Genomic DNA, 20,953 nt, shown 5'->3' on the forward strand with positions numbered 1-20,953 from the left:
ATTTACCATTTTAAGAGGCCATTATATATGTTTACTGCTGAACCAACAGGTTTGAAGTAAAAACAAAAAATAGCTTCATATTTTTAGATTTACTGTACTGAATCCTGTGAAAATAAAACTTAAGTTTGAAACAAGAATTTGTATTTTAATGACAAAAAGGATAAATTACAAGAAATCTGAATAATAAATATTTAGCGGTTTCATTGGTTTAAACAGTGTACTGACAACAGAACAGCAGTGAGAAAACAGGCTTGTTACAGAGTATTATCACCTGATCAGGTCCAGCTTTATAAATCTGAGTGGACAGTTTGTGATTGTTCTGTTCAGTGTTTTGTCGTGATGGGTTTCTTTTATGTTCTGAGCTTTACTGCCATTTTTCTTCCTGTTGAGTTGCCGCAGAGCAGCTGCTGAGTGTGAAAAGGCTCTTGGGTCAATATGACTCATTTCAACAGCGATTACAGCCGATTTTCAGATGTGTGGGAGTCTGAACCAGAGGGTAGAGTCCATGTGCTGCTCAGGTCAGGCCCTCATACACTCACATGATGGGGAAAATTACAAATACCAACTTCTCCTGCGTGAATATGAGGTCAAGCCTGTGAATAGGGAGTAAGTCCATTCAGATAGAAACAAAGGGGGAGCAGGTCTGAGAGTCACTGCTGTGGGAACATCAGGTCCAGCTCCGCTCTGGTCTCCTTACAGCTCTACGAACCTCTCACACTGGAGATCTTCTTCTTCCGAGCTGCCAGCATCTCATAAAATGGGTCTTTGCTGATGGCAGCCCTGCAGGTTTTCAGAGAGGAAGACCGTCAGTCTGCAGCTTCATCATTATTCTGATGATCTGGAAGGAAAAATGACTCACTTGATGCTGTTGATCCATTCATCCTTCTTCTCTGTGGTCGGGGCAGAGATTCTGTAAACTGTGTGGTTGCCCTCGACGACCCGCCCGTCTGCCTCAGTCTTACAGGCCTTGATCACCTGATCTTTGTTGTTGGCAATGAAAAGCTCAAAGCAGTTCTGGGAAACGAAGATGGAATAAAAGAGTCTGGAGGTTCATGTAGTCACTCCCAACAGCTTCAGTTAATTATGTCAGGATTCCTGCAAATGCATGTGCTGCCATGGCAACCTTGATGTTGCACACAGTGAGCCACTTATTTAGCAGCTTTATCTGAATATTCGACTTTGTTTCACTAAAGGTAAACTACTGGCTCTTCATTCTGAAATGCGTCGTTTATCTTTTGTGTTCCATCTCATTGTAAATCTACAGGAAATGTTTGTCCTTAAACAACAAGAACTGACAGGAAGTCTACTAATCTGACTCTGAAGAAGTCTGCTACGTTGAAAGGAGAAATGAGTAGGAATCCTGTTGTGTGTGAGAAAAAAAGTTACTGTTTAGGATAAGTCAGATGATTAAACCAACACCGCATCCATCAGAGCCACATTTCCAATGAGAAAACAAACATTTTGCTGCAGATCAGTAATCTGACCTGCAACTGTGTTTAATCCGTTTTTAAACTGTTTTCTTCATTTTAGGCCTGATGCTCTTAACCCTCTGGGGTCCAGGGTGTAATTAGCTGTTTTTGACTAATTTAGAGTTTTCCTTTGTATTTCCAAAATAAAAACCATAACCACTGCCTTAAGCCGGGCGTACACTGTGCGACTTTTTCACTCGTAGCACTCAGCTTCAGCTCAAACTGTACGACTTCCTCGCAGGGCTGATCTCACGAGCCAGGCGCTCACACTGCACGACCCAGTTCTCGGGCGGGTTGGATGAGGAAACAAAAAGAAAGTAAATCTGTTTTGTGATCAGTTTAATTTGACATGAACACGACAAACACGCTTTCTTGACAATCTTTCTGAGTAAAAAAAACGTGTAGAAACAAAAACGAACAACGTGTGTTATTAGGGAAATAGCGGGCGAGCGGCGTTGATGCAGGATTGCGCATGTGCCGTGAGCGGTTCTGATACATTTTGGGTTGCAGCTGCTCGCAGCGCCGCTTCAACAGTGCGATACCCTCATGAGGGACGAGCAAAATATTAAACACGCCAGAAGTCCGTGCGAGCCCACGATTGCTGATCGGCAGCTGGTCACGTGGTGTTAATCGCCTTTCGTAACCCCCTGTACACTACACGACCGCTCAGCGCAAAACTCGCCCCGATCTCGTGAATTCTCGCACGAGTGGAAAATCGGCTCAAAAAAGTGAAAAAGTCGCACAGTGTACGCCCGGCTTCATCTTTTCAGCACAACCTGGACTTTATACTTATCTATACTTATTTTTTTATATTTGGACATAAAGCGGTTGCATATTAGACCTCAAATCACTCAAAAATCCGAATTGGAAAAAAGTTGTTTATTTTACTGTGAAACCAACAAACATTTATGACGAATGTTTTTTATAATGTAGAATGGTAATCTAGACTGTAAATTTATAAAAAAAAAAATATGACTAAATATAGCAAATAACAAATAAAAAAAATGCCCTCTGGGGTCCAGGGTGTAAATCACTGACTCATTTTGGTTTTTCTTTTGTATTTTCTAATAAAAACAAGAAATATTGCCTTATGGGTATCATTTTTTTCAGGACAACCTGGACTATCTGAATTTATACTTATTTTATTAATTTGGCAATAATGTACATGCATTTTGGAGTGGGGAGTGGCTCTGTCTCACGCAGAGATCTGACAGCTGCGCGGCGCCGGATCTCCGAGGAGCTGCATCTCTGCCTTCGTCCTCTACCTCATCATGACCCAACTCTTCTATGAGGAAGAATGGATACGCCACATCATCATCAACATCCTCGCTATTTGCCTCAGACTCCGGCTGCGAGTCTCCGTCCACTTCCTCTGCTTCCAGTTCAAAAAACAGCCGTACTATCTGAACTGCCTGGTGGACATTTATCCTTCTCATCATCCTTTATTAAAGCCTAATAAAAGCCTACTAAACTGCAGCGACAATATATCTGTCCGGATCGCTCCAAAATATGAAGTTTACCGTCAATATCTGTCTAATTGTTTGTTGTTACTCCGTTCGCACCACTCCTTTCCCCGCAAAGCGGCTCCTTTTTGCGCACATCTCGTTGCTCGTGTAGCCTTCCTCTCCCTCTCAGCTACATAATGATACTTTTTATCAATGAATATGTGAGACTTCCACCAACAGCAAATGGATCTCATGTGTTTGTGGGGTTTTTTATGTTCACAAGCACGTTCCCTCTCACGGATTACTAAACTGCTGTTCTGACAAGTTATCAGATTGTCTAAAAATAGGTCGTTTTTTAGTTTAGTAGAACTCCACTTTTACATTGCCTATAAACAAATTTTAAAAACTGGGGTAGTTTATAATCTCTCCTTTTTAAAGCTGAATTGAAACCGAAACTCAGGGAGGTGGAGTCTTGCTGCTACAGCGTCCCAAATCAGACCTGTTCAAAAGACGCGTAGCGTATATGCGTCCATGGACCCCAGAGGGTTAAAGTGTTAAACTATACAAAAGAAAAACCAATAAATAAAAAGATCAGTAGCTTACTGGTTTCTTTGAGTCTTCCACTTCTTTTATACTCAGATTTTCCAGAGGAATAATCCCCCTGGGTTCTTTATCCTTGTAAAAGAGAATAAATTGCAGAGTGAGTGCTGTTTGTTGACCTTAAACAAGCAGTCTGTGTTGATCAGAATCCTACTGCAACAAGAACTCACTGTGGTGTATTCAAAGTAGTACAGGCAGTTATCTGTGAGAATGAACCAGCGTCTCTTCCAGGTCTTCACTCGCCCACCTGAGGACAGATTATAAAGGACTAGATCTTCCCAGAGACACGCAGCAGCAGCAGCACATACCAGCAGGTTAATTAAAGCCCAGAGAGTAGAAACTCAGATTAGAACTTGGCCCAGCAGATGTGAAGTGTTGTTCTTCACATCTGGACACAGCATGAGCGTACAGCAGAGGGTAAGGTCTGACATGAACGATGATTCGTCTACATTTATTCAGACTGCAGCTGCGATGCAAAGGTGAACGCACACCAATGGATGGAGGGGGGGGGAGGGGGGGCTCTGTGGCAAAGCAGTGCACAGAAGCTAGAGCGGTTAAAGAACACTTACCTCCTGGAGTCACAACCATGAAACACAAACAAGAACAATGTTAAGAGGCCAGCAGAAACATTTACTCCATTCAGTTTTAACAGCACAGGATGGTGTTTCTCAAACTGTCCACATGAGGGCGATCTTGCTTTAGCCGTAAAAAGATGGAGATTAAATCTAAATGTTCACTTACCGAGTTTTAGCAGCCAGCCTTCTTTGTCGGGGTTGAAGAAGGTGTGTGTGAGATCGTTCCCATCATCCTCTGGGATCTTAAAGGGTTCGTTCTTGATGCTGTCATACAGATTCTGCAGAACGCATCAGAACATGAGGGTTACAGGAAGAACCTTCACTGAACAGAGACACGATTCAGGAATGCTGCTGCAGGATTTTTTTCTTTTGTTTAGCAAAGCTGCAGCTGTTGTCTGGTTTGTTTTGGGCAAAGTTGTGATTTTAAAAATATTTTTTACTGCATTTCAGGTTTAATCTAGGCAGCTACGACTACTTTTGCTTCACTCTGACATTAGCATGCATGCAGGTGAACACTGGAGTAAAAACAGCACGCCTAACACAGGAAGCCACTACAGAGCGATGTATCAAACCACAAAACAGAAGGTAGCTTCAGTCCCCGCTTGTCTGCAGCCTCTGCTGTAGTCGGTACCATTTCATGTTAAAGATGACAAAAGAAAAGAAACGGCACACGTCTACTTAATTATAGTGTACTATGAACGCCCATGTGGCTTTCCTGTGGGGACAATCACTGAAAATCCCACTTAGCTCCAACAGACCAGGTCACCAACTGGTCCATCATTTAATGAAAACCAGAAACAAGTCCTGCTTACTTTAAAGTCAGAGGATTTGGATGCATCCATCAGTGAAACCAGCATATTTCATGTGTTTCAAACCAAATACTTCTTTATATCACACAAAGGAGTCTGACAATAAGATGTCATAATTACAGAGATTGTTGAGGAGAAATGCTTCGCTTTAAATGTGGATTTACAAGTTTACATTCATAGAATCATTACTTGTCTTACAAGAGGAATCTATTCCTCCTGCAGGACATGTAGAGGTTTCTAAATAACCAATAACATTTCATACAATCAGACCTGAGTAGAGGGTTGACATTATCATCATTCGTCTTCTGCTCATAAACAGCTGAATCTCCAGCTTCATTATATGTGTGGACATAAAGAACTCTTGAAAAGAACAAAAGCTCCACAAACACCCAGAACCTCGACTCACCCTGAGGAGATCCTCGGGCAGATCTCCTCCATCATTGATGCCTTTGTTCATGGCGGTGAACCTCTGGACCGAAGGCTTGTCCTTCACGTTGGGGTTGTGTAGACTCGTGTTCAACATGATCACAGCAAACGACAACACGTAACACGTATCTGAAACCGATAGACCATGTGGTTGAGGCCGTTTTCATTTGATAACAAAATGCTACTGCTGCTTTTAAACAATACTTGCTTTCTGTTCTAAAAGTTTCTGTTTAAATGCCAAAACTCAATAAAAGTTTTGAACATCAACAAAAATGTAAAAAAGCAAACAAATTTCATTGTAAAGTTTTATAAATGTAGCTTTTTACATTTACCTTCAAACACTTTGCTGATGGTTATCATAATTGTCCCTCCCTCTCCTACCTGTGCTCTGAAACACTCCTGGGTTGCAGTGACAGTATCTCTGGGCGAACGCCTCCATCATGCGGTCAATCTTCTGGGCCTCTCCAGGCAGCCTGAAGCTCCACAGGAACTGCCTGAGAGCCTGAACCAGGTTCAGGTCCGTGAACTCGTGCAAGTCCAGAAAGGCATACAGAACTTTGATGTTAAACTCATCTCTGCACGACACAAACACACACGCCCACACAGAAGTGAGTTGTGGGACAAAAACAGCTGATCCTGAAAAACTGCCAGTGCTTCATTATGAATCATGTTCAGTAACAAACAGCATCAGTTCTGACAACCCCAGAGGCAAAGATCTCTGGAGAAATGAGCTAGTCTACTTCAAACTGTGTTGTGAAAAAGAAAGGGTTGAACTTTAAAATAACTCACCTTTCTCCCAGATAATTGCCAATGGCTGTTTTATTAAGCCCCTCCCCCTTGTAGAGAAACTGAGCGATGTCTTCGCTGGTGTTTTTTAGGAGGGAGCTCTCAATCAGGAAGCAAATGCCCTGGGAAAGAAGATGTGTTCGTTCTTGTATTATTCAGTATTCATCATCAGGATGTCATTTGAAGCTCGGGAAGTTTAAAGTTGGCCTGCACCTGTTATTTCAGTATATCTGCAGTGGTCTAGTACAAACAAATGTCTTGTGCATCGTTCCCTGTGGGAAAAAATGGTAGCGCTGCCGTTTCAAGAAGTGGGGGGTGGGGGTGGGGGGCTGTGTTGTGGAGCTGCTAATGCCAACGGTTAGCTTCTACTAGCTGAGATGTGCCCTGCTCTCTCCTGGACGCTAAACCAACAACAGCCTTCCTCATCGCCAGCCACGATGGGCGAGTCCATAAATGGTAAATTACAATGTGATGTAGATCTGAGTGGCTTTTCTAATCCAAGTGTTACCGTGTTTGTTTTCTATTGGCGGCTAATGCAGGAGAAAGGGACAGAAGACCATGTTCACGTTCATCCTGCATGTTAAACTCAGTGACTTTCTTCAAAAAGAACAAATATTATACGTTTCTCAGTGAAATTCCTCTTTTAAAGTAAGGCCTTCAACCAAATCTGAGCTTCAAACTATTTAACTGAAAGTATTTACCTTCACAGAGTCCATGTTGAACTTCTTTCGGCCAATGGCCATCTGTTTATTCCTCTGCATACTTTTCCTACAAACAGATAAAACAAATAATCTCATCATAAAATAAACAAATACATACAGATTTTAGCAAGTCAAATATGTGGCATGATCATTTTTTCTGTTTTCTATTATCACACTGAACCTGTAGGATGGTGTAAATACAAGATAAGTAAATCAATAATGTAAACAACTCCAGCTGGCCCTTTCTCCATGAACAGAGCTGCAGTAAAACGAAGATTGAACAGAGAGCTGCTGCCCACGCACGCAGCACACCAACGGTCCTTGGGAGATACTTCACCTCTCTTCAGTCAGGCCCAGGTTTTCAATCTCACTGGTCACTTCTGCTATCTCATCCTTCAGCCTCTGAGAGCAGAGAAAGGGAGAGAGAGCTTCAGAAGGATCAAACACAACAACCATCTCCATGAAACATCTCAACCCTTCACCCTTTAGAGAAGCTTTGATCTAATTTTTACAGATTTCATAAACACCCCACAGGCTGGGATGTCAAGACAGGCTCTTCCCACTGAAGTGACGACTCACTAAAACTAAAGATGCTGGCGTGATTCACGTTCCTTCAGACAGACTCAATCTTCCTCAGCAGGACTTTGATTCAGCTCTGGGACCTGTAGCACCTGGTCTGGGGTCAGTGCTGGCCACCCTCACCCCTGTTTCCACTTCTTTTTCCCCTCCCTTTTGCTGACCCAGATTTAGGGTTTTAGCCCACCACCCCCACCCACTCTCAAGCCTGTGTGAGCATCAGAGCTGGGGAGACAGGAATATACTAGATCAAAGACGGGCCGGCTTAGTGGCGGTTATAGGAGAGAAACCGATGGAGAAACTTGGAGCCAGCAGAACATAGCAGAACTGGATAATTACAGAGAGACAGAAGACCACAGATTAAAGCTAAAATCATGAGCAAAGACCAGATTCCTCCTTATGCGTTTCCACGGTAACACTCTGATAAACTAAAGTCTTCTGTCTCCAGCACTAGAGTATGTCATGCTTCAATACCCATCAGTCCCCGAGGGAACAAGTGGGTGGAGCTAAAAGACGAGAAACGAGACGGTGTTTGAACAAACTAATCCCCCCCCCCCCGCCTAAAGGCTATTAAGGCCCACTACCAACCCTCGCCTCCCATCCTGGATCTGAGCTTTGTTTTATCCGTTTTTACCATTTAATTACATTTTATTTGGCACTTGTCTAAGACTGATCCAATTCAGAAAACATGCGCCGAGTAAACACTGATCTTTCTGTGCCTGACGCATCTGCTACAGGTTAAAACATGACCAGGAATCAGCCTCCGAGCACGAGCAGGCATGACGCTAAAGGACACTGGCTCTTTCGCAATCAGCACATTTTACTCTATTGTTCTTGCAACAGAAAAAACGAACTGTGATCGTGATTAGGAGAGTTGATAAAATACTAATAAACAAAAGTTATAAACAACAACAAAGTCATGATACATTTTAATAGTTAACATAAGTCAATCTTAGGCTATAAAAACAGAAATAAAGGTTTCAGAGCAAATCACACACACACACACACACACACACACCCACACCCACCCAGCCCTCCCCAGGGACACACGTAGAGACATGAAGGCCCATATCAACGACACAGAGAACAGGGCTTTGAAACATCTGCTGGTCTCAAGTTTCACATAATTCAAATATTTCTTATGAATAAAATATAAATGAAACCAGAATTTAAAGAGCTCATAAAGTTACAACAAAAAGCTCCACAAGATCCTCAGCTAGTAAAAACACAGAAATCCTACATCAACTGTTGCTGTAAAAATAATGCTGGGTTATAGCTTCAATGCGACACAGCAATTCAACCGTTTCACGCTAAATCCTAACAATTCTTCTGTTTCTAGAACAAAACTCATTAATAATGATGATAAACAGTTAATGTTGCAGTTTTCTTGATTGTGGGTTTTGAGATGACCTTTTTCTTTTAATGTCAATAAAAGACTTCTCCTGTGGAAAACCTTTGGTATTTTTATTTATGTTGTGTTTTTGTGAGGTGGCAGCAGAAGCTCAGGAGGTAGAGCGGGTTGGCCACTAATCGGAAGGTTGCAGGTTCGATTCTGGCTCCGGACAGAGAATGTTGCTGTTGTGTCCTTGAGCAAGACACTTAACCCACCTTGCCTGCTGGTGGTGGTAGTTGGAGGGACTGGTGGTGGCGCCTGTGCTCGGCAGCTTCGCCTGTCAGTGCGCCCCAGGGCAGCTGTGGCTACAGTGTAGCTCATCACCATCAGTGTGTGAAAGGAAGACTGATGCACTGTAGTGTAGAGTGTTTTAGAGTCCTCTGACGCTGAGAGGTGCTATACAAGTGTGGGTCATTTATCATTTATTTAGGATCCGTCCCTCGGTTATGCTGCTTCTACCCAGAAAAACACGCTTGGCTCCGACAGGAGAGTTTATGTGCACCATCCTCAGCTGCTGCTAAAAGAAGAGTTTATATGAATGTCGTAAACAGAAACAACATGATTTTTGTGCTTACAGACATCCTAACAGCCTGTCACACACGGGGCTTAAATATCAGCAGCCTCGGACAACGACGGTCTTTGTTTGAAAAACGTCCCAAGTAAGAAGCAAGGGACTCATGCGGGTCTACTTATTTTATGACTAACAGAGCTTGTGCATTAGGCCCTAGCTGCACAACAGCTGAATGATGTTGGTCCTAGAGCAGCCCTGGTTTGGTTTACCCATTTTAAAAGAAACTGTTAATAAATCAAACATGTTAGAGCATCAGTAGCCCCTGTCACAGGTAGTGAAAGTGTTCTTACTTGGATGTCCTGCAGGAGCTCTTGTTTGCGGCGGCGGATGCTCTCCAGCTCCTGTCGCTCTTCTGGGCTCAGGTCATCCGGCACTGAGGAGAGAAAAACACGCTGCACTCAGATACAGAAAGATCAAATATTCCTTCATCCTGCTCACAATACATTTACTGCTCACACACAGAAGAAAGGAGACCCGAGAGTCCCAGTGCTGTGATTACTATAGCAACACAATCTCAAAGCCATCAAACACACGCGCACGCACAAAGAGGAAGATGAAATCAAACTCCTTCCTTCTTACAAAAACAAGTTTTCAGATTTGAAGTTGAGAATTACTTTTAGGAACAACATATCAGTCACAGAACTGAGACGGGATCATGCCGTAAACACTTTTAATCTTTTAATTCAGTCAAATGATACCAAAGACGTTCAGTTTGTTTTCAAATGACCCTTTTTGTTACAGGTTCAGTATTAGTAGGCATGGATGAGGGTGAGGTGGTGTTAGGAGCAAAGTCACTACCAGCGTGTGAATGGATGAATGATAAAGTGCTTTGGAGTCCTCCGACTCTGAAAGGAGTTATATGTGCGAGGGTAATTTACTAATATTAATTAAAGTTCGAACATTAAGATAAAACTCTACATAATGTTACCAGAATAAAGTTATTTTAAAATGAGAAGGGAGTCAAAATTTAAACCAGCACAGGTTCAAAGACCAATAATGTCCACTGACCAGGTTCATTTGAACAGTCATAATAACTTTCATTTGATTGCTTTAGGCTACAGCACAAGCTTTACTGAATAATAATAATAATTTACTGTTTTTATAAGCTTCAGATGAGTAGAAGCAGTGGCGGCCCTTCCATATGGGCATAAAAATCTTTAGACCTAAACGATAACTGGCTCATGCGCGCTGGACCTCCCTTCAATACAAAACATAGAAGAGCCTTCGGGCGCAGAACTTTGCACCTTGAAGCATGCACAGAAGACTGGAGTCCCAGCTCAGAGCAGGACGTTCAACCAGAAAGCTCTCCACAGTCCGCTTTTTTTTAACTGGACAGAAGATGCCCGGTTAGCTGGCTGTGCTAACACCGGTGCTTTGTTGGGTTTCTCCTGCCTGGCACAGATCAAGCCTGGATTCAGACAGGTATTACAGATTTAAACTAGCTGAAAACACATTTTGTATATTTGCTTTAATTTTTTAAGTAATGTGATGAAAAAGAATGGTACCTTGGTGTACCCAAGTAGTGATACGTGGTTAGAGCGCATTTGAAAACCAACTAGCAAAAATGACTCCCACCAGCTGCCACTGTCTATATGCACATTTCTGCTGTAGATGCTGCTGCAGAAAAACCCAAAAGAAAACACCTTGCCTCCAAGAATATAGGTCTGTTTTTATTCTACTCAGTAAAAACACACAACATTCAGTTGCTATAAAAACCGAAGGTGTGAACCGTTGGGTTCAGAAACAGCTCCGGGCTTCACTTCCTCATTCTTTTTCTTGTTGACTACATTCTGATTTACACAAGTCTGAAGCAAGATGGAACAAATCAAGTTAATTGTCAGAATTTGGTCAGTAATCTGCACCATCATAAGATTTTCGTCTCAAACATAAATACAAGTTTACCAGTGAGACTAAATATCAACATATAATAACTACAGTAAACGATATGCTCCTGTAACTACTGAGGTCTACGTATAAAACACACCCATAAATGTACAAGTGTGTGCCCCGATAGAACAGACGCCCATGTGCCAGAGACGTACCAAGGATCTGCAGGAGAATGATAAGTATGCAGAAAGGTCAGACTCACTGTTGGCTTTCTGGAGAATTAAAAAAAGAACAGAAAAAGAAAATAGAAACGACAAATGCAGAACTGTAGAGGCAGGTTTCACATGATCACACATCAAAACTCCCCATTGCAGTATCATTTCCATTTTTGGGAGCCTTAAAGGACTAAAATGAACTTCTAATGCACAATTAAGCTTTAATAAATGGCAGTGAAGGAGCATAATTAATGCTGAGTAACAAGCAGCCACAAAGACAGATCAAGCTGTGCTGCGGCTGTTTGTCAGCCTCATTAGATGAATCCTGCTGAGGGACTCAAGTGTGTGAAATGTTCATTTGACTTTGGCAGCAGGACCGAGTCACTCAGAGCACAGTAGGAACGGGGAACAAAGAGACCAGACTCCATTTCAAACATGTTAGTCCCATTTCACTCTGACATGACATCAAACTCATAAAAACATTTAAACATGGCTCAGATGTTTTCACAAGTTAGACCTTTGCATTTCTGAGTTCATCAGCTCCAACATGCAATAGTTAGCATGCAAAAGCCTGAAAGAGTACTAGTCAGGTAGAGATAAGTTAAGGAAACTGAACTTTGGCCAAAAGATGCCTTGTCATCTTAAAACAAGGGCAGCTGTGTTCAGTTCAGCAATCGTGTGTGTGTGTGTGTGTGTGTGTGTGTGTGTGTGTGTGTGTGTGTGTGTGTGTGTGTGTGTGTGTGTGTGTGTGTGTGTGTGTGTGTGTGTGTGTGTGTGTGTGTGTGTGTTCATACATCTAGCAAAAACTTGTGAAACAAGTTGATGTGAAGGGTAATCTCGTGTGTAACGGTTTGACTTCACTGTGAAATTGCAAAAGTTATGTCCGACAAAAATCTGCTTTGTAGTTAAGTGGAGCTAAATGTAAAATATTGCAGATGTTTTCTACACTTTTTACTTTCATGCCGTTTTTTTCCTGTGATAATTTTTTTCCATTTGTTCAAACATCATCAGGAAGACCTCAGTCAAATGTGTGTGTTCATTTTATTACAGATGCTAAAAATTAAACTACAGCCAAGTTATTTTGGTCAATAATAAAGCCATGATTATTTAATAATGATTAGTCAATGAGTTTGCAAAAACAGCATTTATATATGTAGCTTAGCAGGGCACACTAGACTGTATCTGTGTTCAGCTTACTAAGGTTTTCTAACGTGTTCAGTTTGAATGAATGACTGCAGTAATGTATATGATCACAAACAGGCTTTCAAATAAAGGAATAAAGTTTTTAGCAGAAGTTCTTTTAATGACTTCAAACTTTTTCAATGTTTGTGCTTTACCATCTAATCAACATAGACCATAAAAAGTCGCCAAATCAAGCCTGTTTACAATAAGAATTGGATTTTTTGCTACATTCAGACAACACACACACACACACACACACACACACACACACACACACACACACACACACACACACACACACACACACACACACACACACACACACACACACACACACACACACACACACACACACACACACACACACACACACTTAAGTAGGCCTGGCCAGCTCTTAACCTAAGGACAAGAATGCCGTAACAATGTGAAAGGAGAAGTAGTGAAATTGGCATTTTGAGCCACTTCCTCTTTTCATTTTTATTCAAAGGAAATGCAGATGGAAGGCTTGTGACAGCTTATCAAACACCTTTTTCCAGTCACAGAAACATCCTACACAAAGAACCTCACAGGTCTTCAGCCAGCCGCTTCACGTAGCATCAAGGACACCTCTGCTGCTCAGGACGCCCAACACTGACCACTGACCAGCATCACGTTTGCTCTCTAAACTCTTCCCAGCTCTGGTTAACAAGTTATGCATCACTTCCACCTGAATCTGCACATCAGTCCATTTTCAGTTATCATCTGTTTAGCTGAGGTTTCCTGCTTTCACAGGAAGATGTGGCAACTCATGCACACACATCTGGAGACATTTCTGCAAAAAAGCTCTGATGCAAACATGGTGACGCACTGCACACCTACACATTTGTGTCATAATTGTGGTGATCATACCAGAGGAGGCTTGTGTCTGCTGAGCTTCACCACAGGTCTCAGAGGTTAAAGGACAACCGGTGCAGAAGAAAATATTCACCTAGATGGCATTCACACAGCGGTTTCCAGCTCCAGAGTCCATCAAAAAGAAAAAGTTTTCATCAAGAACAACCAGTTTCGTGTAGCCCCGTATGGTGTTTGGGAATACCAGTCCCGATCCGGTTGTCTGCCAGCCTCCCTGTCTCTAATCCTCAGTCTAATTCCAGCACAGTAAAGAGGAAAAGAGCCCGCCTGCAGCTAAATGAGGACAAACTTTTTTTTTTTTTAAGTGTGTGTGTCAGGGGAAAACCCTTGAGCTCTCATCTGTCTCCCCCTCCTTCTGTCCATCTGAACTCCTCCCTGCTCCCTTGCCCTCCTTCCCTCCATCAAGCACAGGAGCATCATACGCACACTCCCTTGCATGGTGGACAGGCGTTTGAGGGGAGGAACAGGAATCAAGAGTCGCAGTTTCCTCTTTAAAACAACTTGTGGCGAGGAAGCAAAGCGGGTACAGACGTTCTGTCCCTACTCATCACATGTGTTTATTACCAGAAGAGAACATGATTCAGGACCAACGGCAGCACATTTTGTTTATGACTGCAAAAAAATGCCAGAAGTTTTAAATGATGAGGTTTTGTGTACCAGTCACTGTTCACAAGGCAATCATCCTCCATTTGAGCCTTTCACAAGGCAGTAGTTGTACTTTTCAGAGTTCCCTGGCCTGGGGGAGAACTAGCTGGAGAGATTGTTGTTCTTACTGATCACATTAATGCTGCCTCAATGAGTCTAAAGAAAAGCAAACAGGAAACAAAGAATATGAGCTTTAAGACCGATCATAAAACCATCCTAATGTGATGACGGATGCTTAGGAAAACAACAGATTCTTTCTCAACTCATGTGGAAAGAACAAATATGCAGCATTTAGATCTGTGATGCTCCAAATTACATTTAAAGGTGTTTTAATGTGAAAAATAACTAAAACAATGATTATTGATGTGTGTTTGTTTCTTTATGAGCTAATATTAGTTTTGGGTGAATAATTATAGTTCATCAACCCATTCATGCTGATCAATTTTCCATCTAACTTTAACACAGAGTTGATCTGATGGGTTATCATGACCACATCCTGTAAGAGCAGCTCAAGCTGTGACAGGAAACCAAGGTGCAGCCGTGCTGGGACTGATCTCTGACCCCTACCCAGGGCTGTTTCTGTCTGAAATGGACTTCCACAGCTCAACTCTTTGGCTCTAACTCACGCAGTCTAGTCCAGTAAGTATTTTTAGAGAAACCCGTTCATCTCCCAGCTAATAAATGGGTGCATTGACTACATGTGGAGACATGAACTGCTGCACCGAAAGCACATCCCTCCGTGAGGTCTGGCCTTAATTCAGATAATAATAATAATAGATCCCTTGTGCCAGTTCATAGAGGCTGTCAGAGCATTAGCACAGCAGCCACCGGACGTGGTGCGCTAGCAGCGACACATAAACCAGAACAGGTTCAACTAGGCGGTATTCGGACGCACACTAAAGTCATTTTTCACCGTTAGGATAGTTAGGTAGCTAACCAAGTTAGCTAAGCTAGTTAGCATCTGTGTTAGCTTTGCGTAGAGATAAAGGAGCGTCTGGGTGGAAACTCACCAACTCCGTCCTCCGACTTTAACACCATGTTGGTAAAGTTTGGTTCAAACTTGCCCGAAGACACAAACGTTAAACGTTCACTTTTATAAAGTTACCGGGTCACACCGTGAGACTCGTTTAGAACCTGTGTCTCGTTAAAATGACCGTGGATGTCAAGTGTGCGGAGAAACACCCGGTGACGGTGAGGGCAGGGTGAAGGGGCGGGGCCTCAATCTACAGCAACCAATCAGAGAGCGCCTATCTATCTATCTATCTATCTATCTATCTATCTATCTATCTATCTATCTATCTATCTATCTATCTATCTATCTATCTATCTATCTATCTATCTTGTTTTACTTTGTTACATAAGTTTCGGTTTAGGGTGCAATTACATAATATGCAAAAACATAAATAAGGTGGTCACTTGCAATTAAAAGGGCAATTTTGTTTTATTTAAAGTATTTTCTGAATTCAAAATTATATCAAAATTATTGATATTTTAAATTTATGTGACTGTTACACCTGCTTTGTGGTTTAGTAGGCTTTCCAGTTTTCCAGAAACATTCTGATGTCAGCATGAATCACTGTTTATCACTGTCTCATTGCAACAGCTGCTACAAAACTGTTTCCAAGTCTCACCGATTTATTAAATCCCCAGATTTTAGATCTTAAAAAAACTTCCTAGAAAATTTTGTTTGATTTAAATAAACTATGTATTTTATTCATCTTTGGTCTTCACAATCAGAGCTGCTTCTGCCTTTTTTCTCTCTTGATCAAATTTGTTCTGAGCTACAAGATACGCTTGAAGTTGAAAATTAATGAAAAAAGATAAATATTATTTAACAACCTATATAAATTAAAAACTGTAGTTTGAAATCAATGAACTACTGTATATTGTTGACTTATGTGCAAATTAAACTTTTGTCAAAAGGGAACAAAACATTTTCTGGTGAAAAATTTCTTAGAACAAACAAAACACTTAATTATGAAAGTCTATGTGATTATTTTATTACTGCAAAAAAAAACTATTTCACTCTTTAAATAATTAAGCATGCTTGAAAGTAGAGTGAGCATAAAACTGAGGCCATTTTGTGGAATATTTAATTGTGACTAACACATTTTCTTCCAAGATTTTAAAACGCTTGATAAAAACAACATTTCACTTTTACTTTTCTTTGTTTTTCAAATACATCACAATTTTGCATTAACTAGACAAGCTGCAGACCCCTGATCTAAGCAGTTCTCCAAGGAATGAGTTTTATTGTCTATTGTTTCTATTTCTTGGCTCAGTAATCTATTCTAAATACATAAAGTTAGTTTACCAGCAGTTTCCAGATAGACATCTTTAGCAGTTGCAGTGATTAATTAATAAATAAAAACAAATAAATATGTGAACTTATTCAAAAAAATCTTATAATTTGTCTTCAATCTGGATTTGTGTAACTTTTGTTCAGCAAGTTGGCAGTCAGGTAACTTTTTCCACATTTCCCCAGGAAGAGGAAACAGGGCTTGACCAGATATGTGTTGTAAAAAAGACATTAAAATAACAGCCCCCACCTGCTGAAGTGAAGCAACACATTCAGACTCATTAGTGTGAAGGCGAGGGGGCAGATCGGCTGTCGCTGATGGACCGGTGGTGTGTGAACGAATGTAAGGAAGGGAGAGGAAAGGGTGTAGTGAAGGACAGAGGAAAAAGAGGGCAAAGGATTGCAGCTGTGTGATTGAATCGCTGCTTTATGTGTAGATTGGACACACCAGAAACAGGATATGTCGAGGTGTGGTGAGAAAGAGCTGCTGAAGTGTAATGGGTCAGCCTAAAGAACACAACTTTCCTTTGGTTTGCCTAATTACTGGTGTTAAAGTTTTTCTAATTAAAGCAGATGCTTTTGTGTTTGAAGTGAAGAAGCCTGTGTGTGTGTGTGTATACACGTACCCTTGTTATTATTTTTCTTCTAATTATTCTCTTAAGTGTTGGTGCTGCTGTAACAAGTGACTTTCCACTAAATAAAGTCTGCTCTATCCTCGAGGTCATCAGAGGGGAGCAGGAGCGTCTAATATCACTGATCACTGACCAGTAGCTACTACATGTCACTAATGATGATGATTCCTCCCACTTTGGTTCAAACTATGTTACGCACAAAACAGGGTCGAAAACTGCATAAGCGACTTTCCACGCAAACTTTGGGATTTATGAAAGAAAACTTAGCGGAAAAATGTGCGCAACTTTAAGTTGACTAAGGACCTGGCTTACGCACGTTTTGGACATGGAGAGTACCTGCAGTGCTGCTGCTGAGAAGGATAAAATTATGAAATCCAGCAGCATTATCACTTGTACTGCTTTGTTTTCACACAGAACAAGACCCCCCCAAAATGCACACACATGTGCGCGCACACACACATGCGCGCACACTCACACACACGCACGTACGCACGCACACACACACACACACACACACACACACACACAGTTTGAAGCACAGAATACGTAATGCAGAATGTCAGCAGGGAGACAGATTGAAACAGAATGTCATGTGTCTGTGACAGTGTGTGTCCTGTCACTGTGACCCGATTGATCATGCACCCTGGCTACATGTACAGGGGAGATTTCCGTTTGGGTGACTGGTTAGCGTGTGCGAATTTTACCTGGGAGTCTGGGGATCAAATCCTGATTGGATAATTTTTTTTTATGTCCGCCACAGATCTCTCTGAAGAACTCAGCATTGACGGCTTCGGCAACATTGTGTGACTCCGGATTTTTTCTTATTTGTTTTGCAAAAGCACTTCCTTTCATGTCTCTGCCTCACCCACAGGTACCTCAACTTCTGCTTATGAAATAGCGCTTCCTTGATCTGCGGTCGTGATCAAAATGCTGCAACAGCCGGCATATGTATATGCATGAGATCCACAAGGCAATTTGCATTGACTATTTATGGCAGTAAGTGGGCATGGTGAGGGCGGGATGTGACTAAAAAGCAACTGAGAACCTTTCTAGATAGTTTCTGATTTATGAAGCAGAGATTGCGTGCAGCTGTGCGTACTCCATGTTTGATAGATCACATACCTACTTGGCGTAAGTACATTTTTTTTGCTGAGCTTAAGTATGGTTTTAGTAAGGATTCTATGCAATGTTTGATAAATGAGACCCCTGGTGTCTTCATTTGAACCCTTTTGGATTCCCATGAACTGGATGACTGAGAACCTTTACCAGCATATCTAATTAATTTGACTTTTTATTTTAAATTGGACAAATGTCTGCTGAGGTTTGTCCTTTCTGCTGAAATAATGGCGTCTAAGGGTACAGATATAATTTTAAACTAAGTTTGACCAGTATAAGCCATAAGAGGGAGTCTTCTTAATATCTAAAAGGGATTATTGGTGAAATCTTCCCTGTTTTAGTGACTTCAAAGCTTAAAACAAAATGTAAATTCGGACAATAGAAACTACAGAGTGCAGCTATATTCATGAAAACTGCAAGGGAAATGAACTTAACCCGTGTGAGGCTCCTTTCAAAGCACAATGATGGCTTTTGAACAAGTGCGTTGACGCAAAAAAAAAGGCACCTGCACGGAGGGAGAGCAGTGGGCAGTGATGGAGATTATGTCACTCCAGCACCCACTGGAGAGGAGGATCCTGGACCAGGCGAGGATGATGAGGGGCGTGCGTCATGTTCTCAAATCAAGCCCACCTTCTCACACAAAACACACACGCACTGACTCATGTGTACACATGAACGCAGAAATGTCAGAAACACAGCATGGCACACACACACACACACACACACACACACACACACACACACACACACACACAGAGAAAGAAAGCTTCATCCTGAAAAATCACCACGGCAACTAAACACTGGAGATACTTTGTTTTCCATTCATCAAACAAAAGCAGCACATTTTTTTATCTCAAACATTTAAACTATAAGATTATAGCAAGTTAAAACATGTTAAGTGTTTAAAATTAAGGATCACTCACCTGAAGCAGCAGCAGGTGTCCCTGTTCGAACTGCAGGACACAGAAAAGCTTGGAAACTGGACGCACACAGCTCACTCACAGTCCCCATCACAACACAGTCACTGATTTACAACAAAAACAAACCGACTCAGGTTAGCAGAATCCTCTCAGCATCCTGCTGCTTTTCTCCCTGAAGCATCTGTGGACTCTGGTCCCTTGAAGAAAGAAGCATCCGTGTTTTCTTCCCAAGCGCCACCAGACTCTGACAAACTCTCAGAGAAATACTCTCCACTCTGCTCTCTCTCCTCCCTCCCTCCTCGCTGTTGTTCACACCACTTGACCTCTCCCGAATTCAGCTTCTCTCTTCCTCTGCTGCACACATCCAAATAAATATAAACATTAAAAACACACACCGTTCTGTCAAAGGGGAGTTTAAATAAGTAGAGGTGGCTTTAGTGTTTATAGAAACACACGCCTACTGCTGTGTCACTTTGAACAGTTGTTATAAAAACTATTCTTGGAAACACACACACACACACACACACACACACACACACACACACACACACACACACACACACGCACGCATACATGCACACACACATGTACCTTATATCCTCCTGTTTCACACCTCCACACAGACGCCTCAGTGCCCAGTTTGGTTTAGGCTGAACATACAGCTAGATGTGAGTGGAAAGATGCATTACTGCTAATTATTAAAGCCCTTGTGAGTAATGTTCAACTTGATCCACAAGTTTGAAAGCAACAATATACAAAAAACTCACAAAAAAACCTTATTTGTTATGTACGTTAGTGAATATTTATTTCTAGCCCTTTGTTTTATTGTTGTTTACTGTAAATGCTAAAGTTTGAGGAGAAAGTGACTGAAGAGTCAAGATGAGAACCTGTATTTTCACAAAATACTTAATTAACTCAATTACAGTCCAAGGTTCTTTGACGACGAGGGGAACATTTTGCTAGGACTAACTCATTAAAAGTTTTTAATCATCCCTTTTCCCTCATATTTTGCTTCCAGTGAGCTTAATTTTCTTGCATTCTTCTAAATGGTCTAGAAATCAACCAGGTTTTAGAAAGTCTTTAAAAGATTTTAACAGAACTTTAATCTGAATAGTTCAGTTCTTTTTGGCTGATTGTGTGTGTGTGTGTGTGTGTGTGTGTGTGCGTGCGTGCGTGCGTGTGTGTGTGTGTGTGTGTGTGTGTGTGTGTGTGTGTGTGTGTGTGTGTTTGTGTTCACCAGAACATATAGCAAATAAATAATAGACAATCAAGTCAATATGGTACAGTCTCCTTTCAGAAAGAGTGAATTGATCACATTTAATTGATTGGATCAATAAAAAAAATGAAGAAAATAGTTTGACAAATGAACACAATTTTAGCACCAAGGAAGTGGTTCTCACAAAGCTGTTGGATCAAATCTTGATGTACAAATGAACAAATGATGTTATAAGGTCTGTGTAAGGATCTCAGCAGGATTTTTTTGGTAACACTTTACAATAAGGGTCCATTCATTAACGTTACATGCATTATTAAACATTAATATATTATTAAATAAATACTGCTTAACCATATTATGCAATGCATTATTAAGCAGATACCCACCCCAGCCTTTTCTCCTTAAGGACACTTAATAGTTAACAATGACGGTAACATTAATAAAGGGACCCTTATTGTAAAGTACAGATTTTTCTTTTCTTTTTCTCGGTCTTCAGCTTGACTCTTCTTATCGTTTTAAACACAAACTGCATCGTAACATCAAGAAAATGACTGGAAAAGGTCCTAAAAACCTTTAAAGGCCTGGAGAAAATTAAGATACGTTATAAAAAAAATCTCTCTGCTTGGAAGCAAAATATATAAAGTAAATAGAGATTTAAA

At 41.3% G+C, this 20,953-nt stretch overlaps 1 protein-coding gene across 4 annotated transcripts; it reads right to left on the reverse strand.

Moving 5' to 3' along the window:
• Window positions 1-124: 124 nt before the first annotated feature.
• Window positions 125-19,400, reverse strand: cyth1b (cytohesin 1b). 4 transcript variants are annotated; one of them, XM_054749308.2, is made up of 12 exons: window positions 19,082-19,400; window positions 9,642-9,724; window positions 7,149-7,213; window positions 6,812-6,878; window positions 6,114-6,232; window positions 5,706-5,899; window positions 5,305-5,453; window positions 4,256-4,367; window positions 3,685-3,761; window positions 3,518-3,589; window positions 860-1,014; window positions 125-780 (listed from the first exon to the last, which is right to left on the reverse strand). In XM_054749308.2, the coding sequence occupies exons 1-12, from the start codon at window positions 19,167-19,169 to the stop codon at window positions 702-704; spliced, it is 1,260 nt and encodes a 419-aa protein (XP_054605283.1). In that variant the 5' UTR covers window positions 19,170-19,400; the 3' UTR covers window positions 125-701. The 4 variants fall into 4 exon arrangements, with proteins under 4 accessions (XP_054605283.1, XP_054605284.1, XP_015818352.1 ...); XM_054749309.2 differs by lacking the exon at window positions 19,082-19,400 and adding an exon at window positions 15,122-15,293; XM_015962866.3 differs by lacking the exon at window positions 19,082-19,400 and adding an exon at window positions 13,464-13,596 and having other exon boundaries at window positions 3,685-3,763; window positions 4,255-4,367.
• Window positions 19,401-20,953: the final 1,553 nt, after the last annotated feature.

This window comes from Nothobranchius furzeri, chromosome 16 (genome assembly GCF_043380555.1).
Source record: "Nothobranchius furzeri strain GRZ-AD chromosome 16, NfurGRZ-RIMD1, whole genome shotgun sequence".
Lineage (NCBI taxonomy): Eukaryota > Metazoa > Chordata > Actinopteri > Cyprinodontiformes > Nothobranchiidae > Nothobranchius > Nothobranchius furzeri.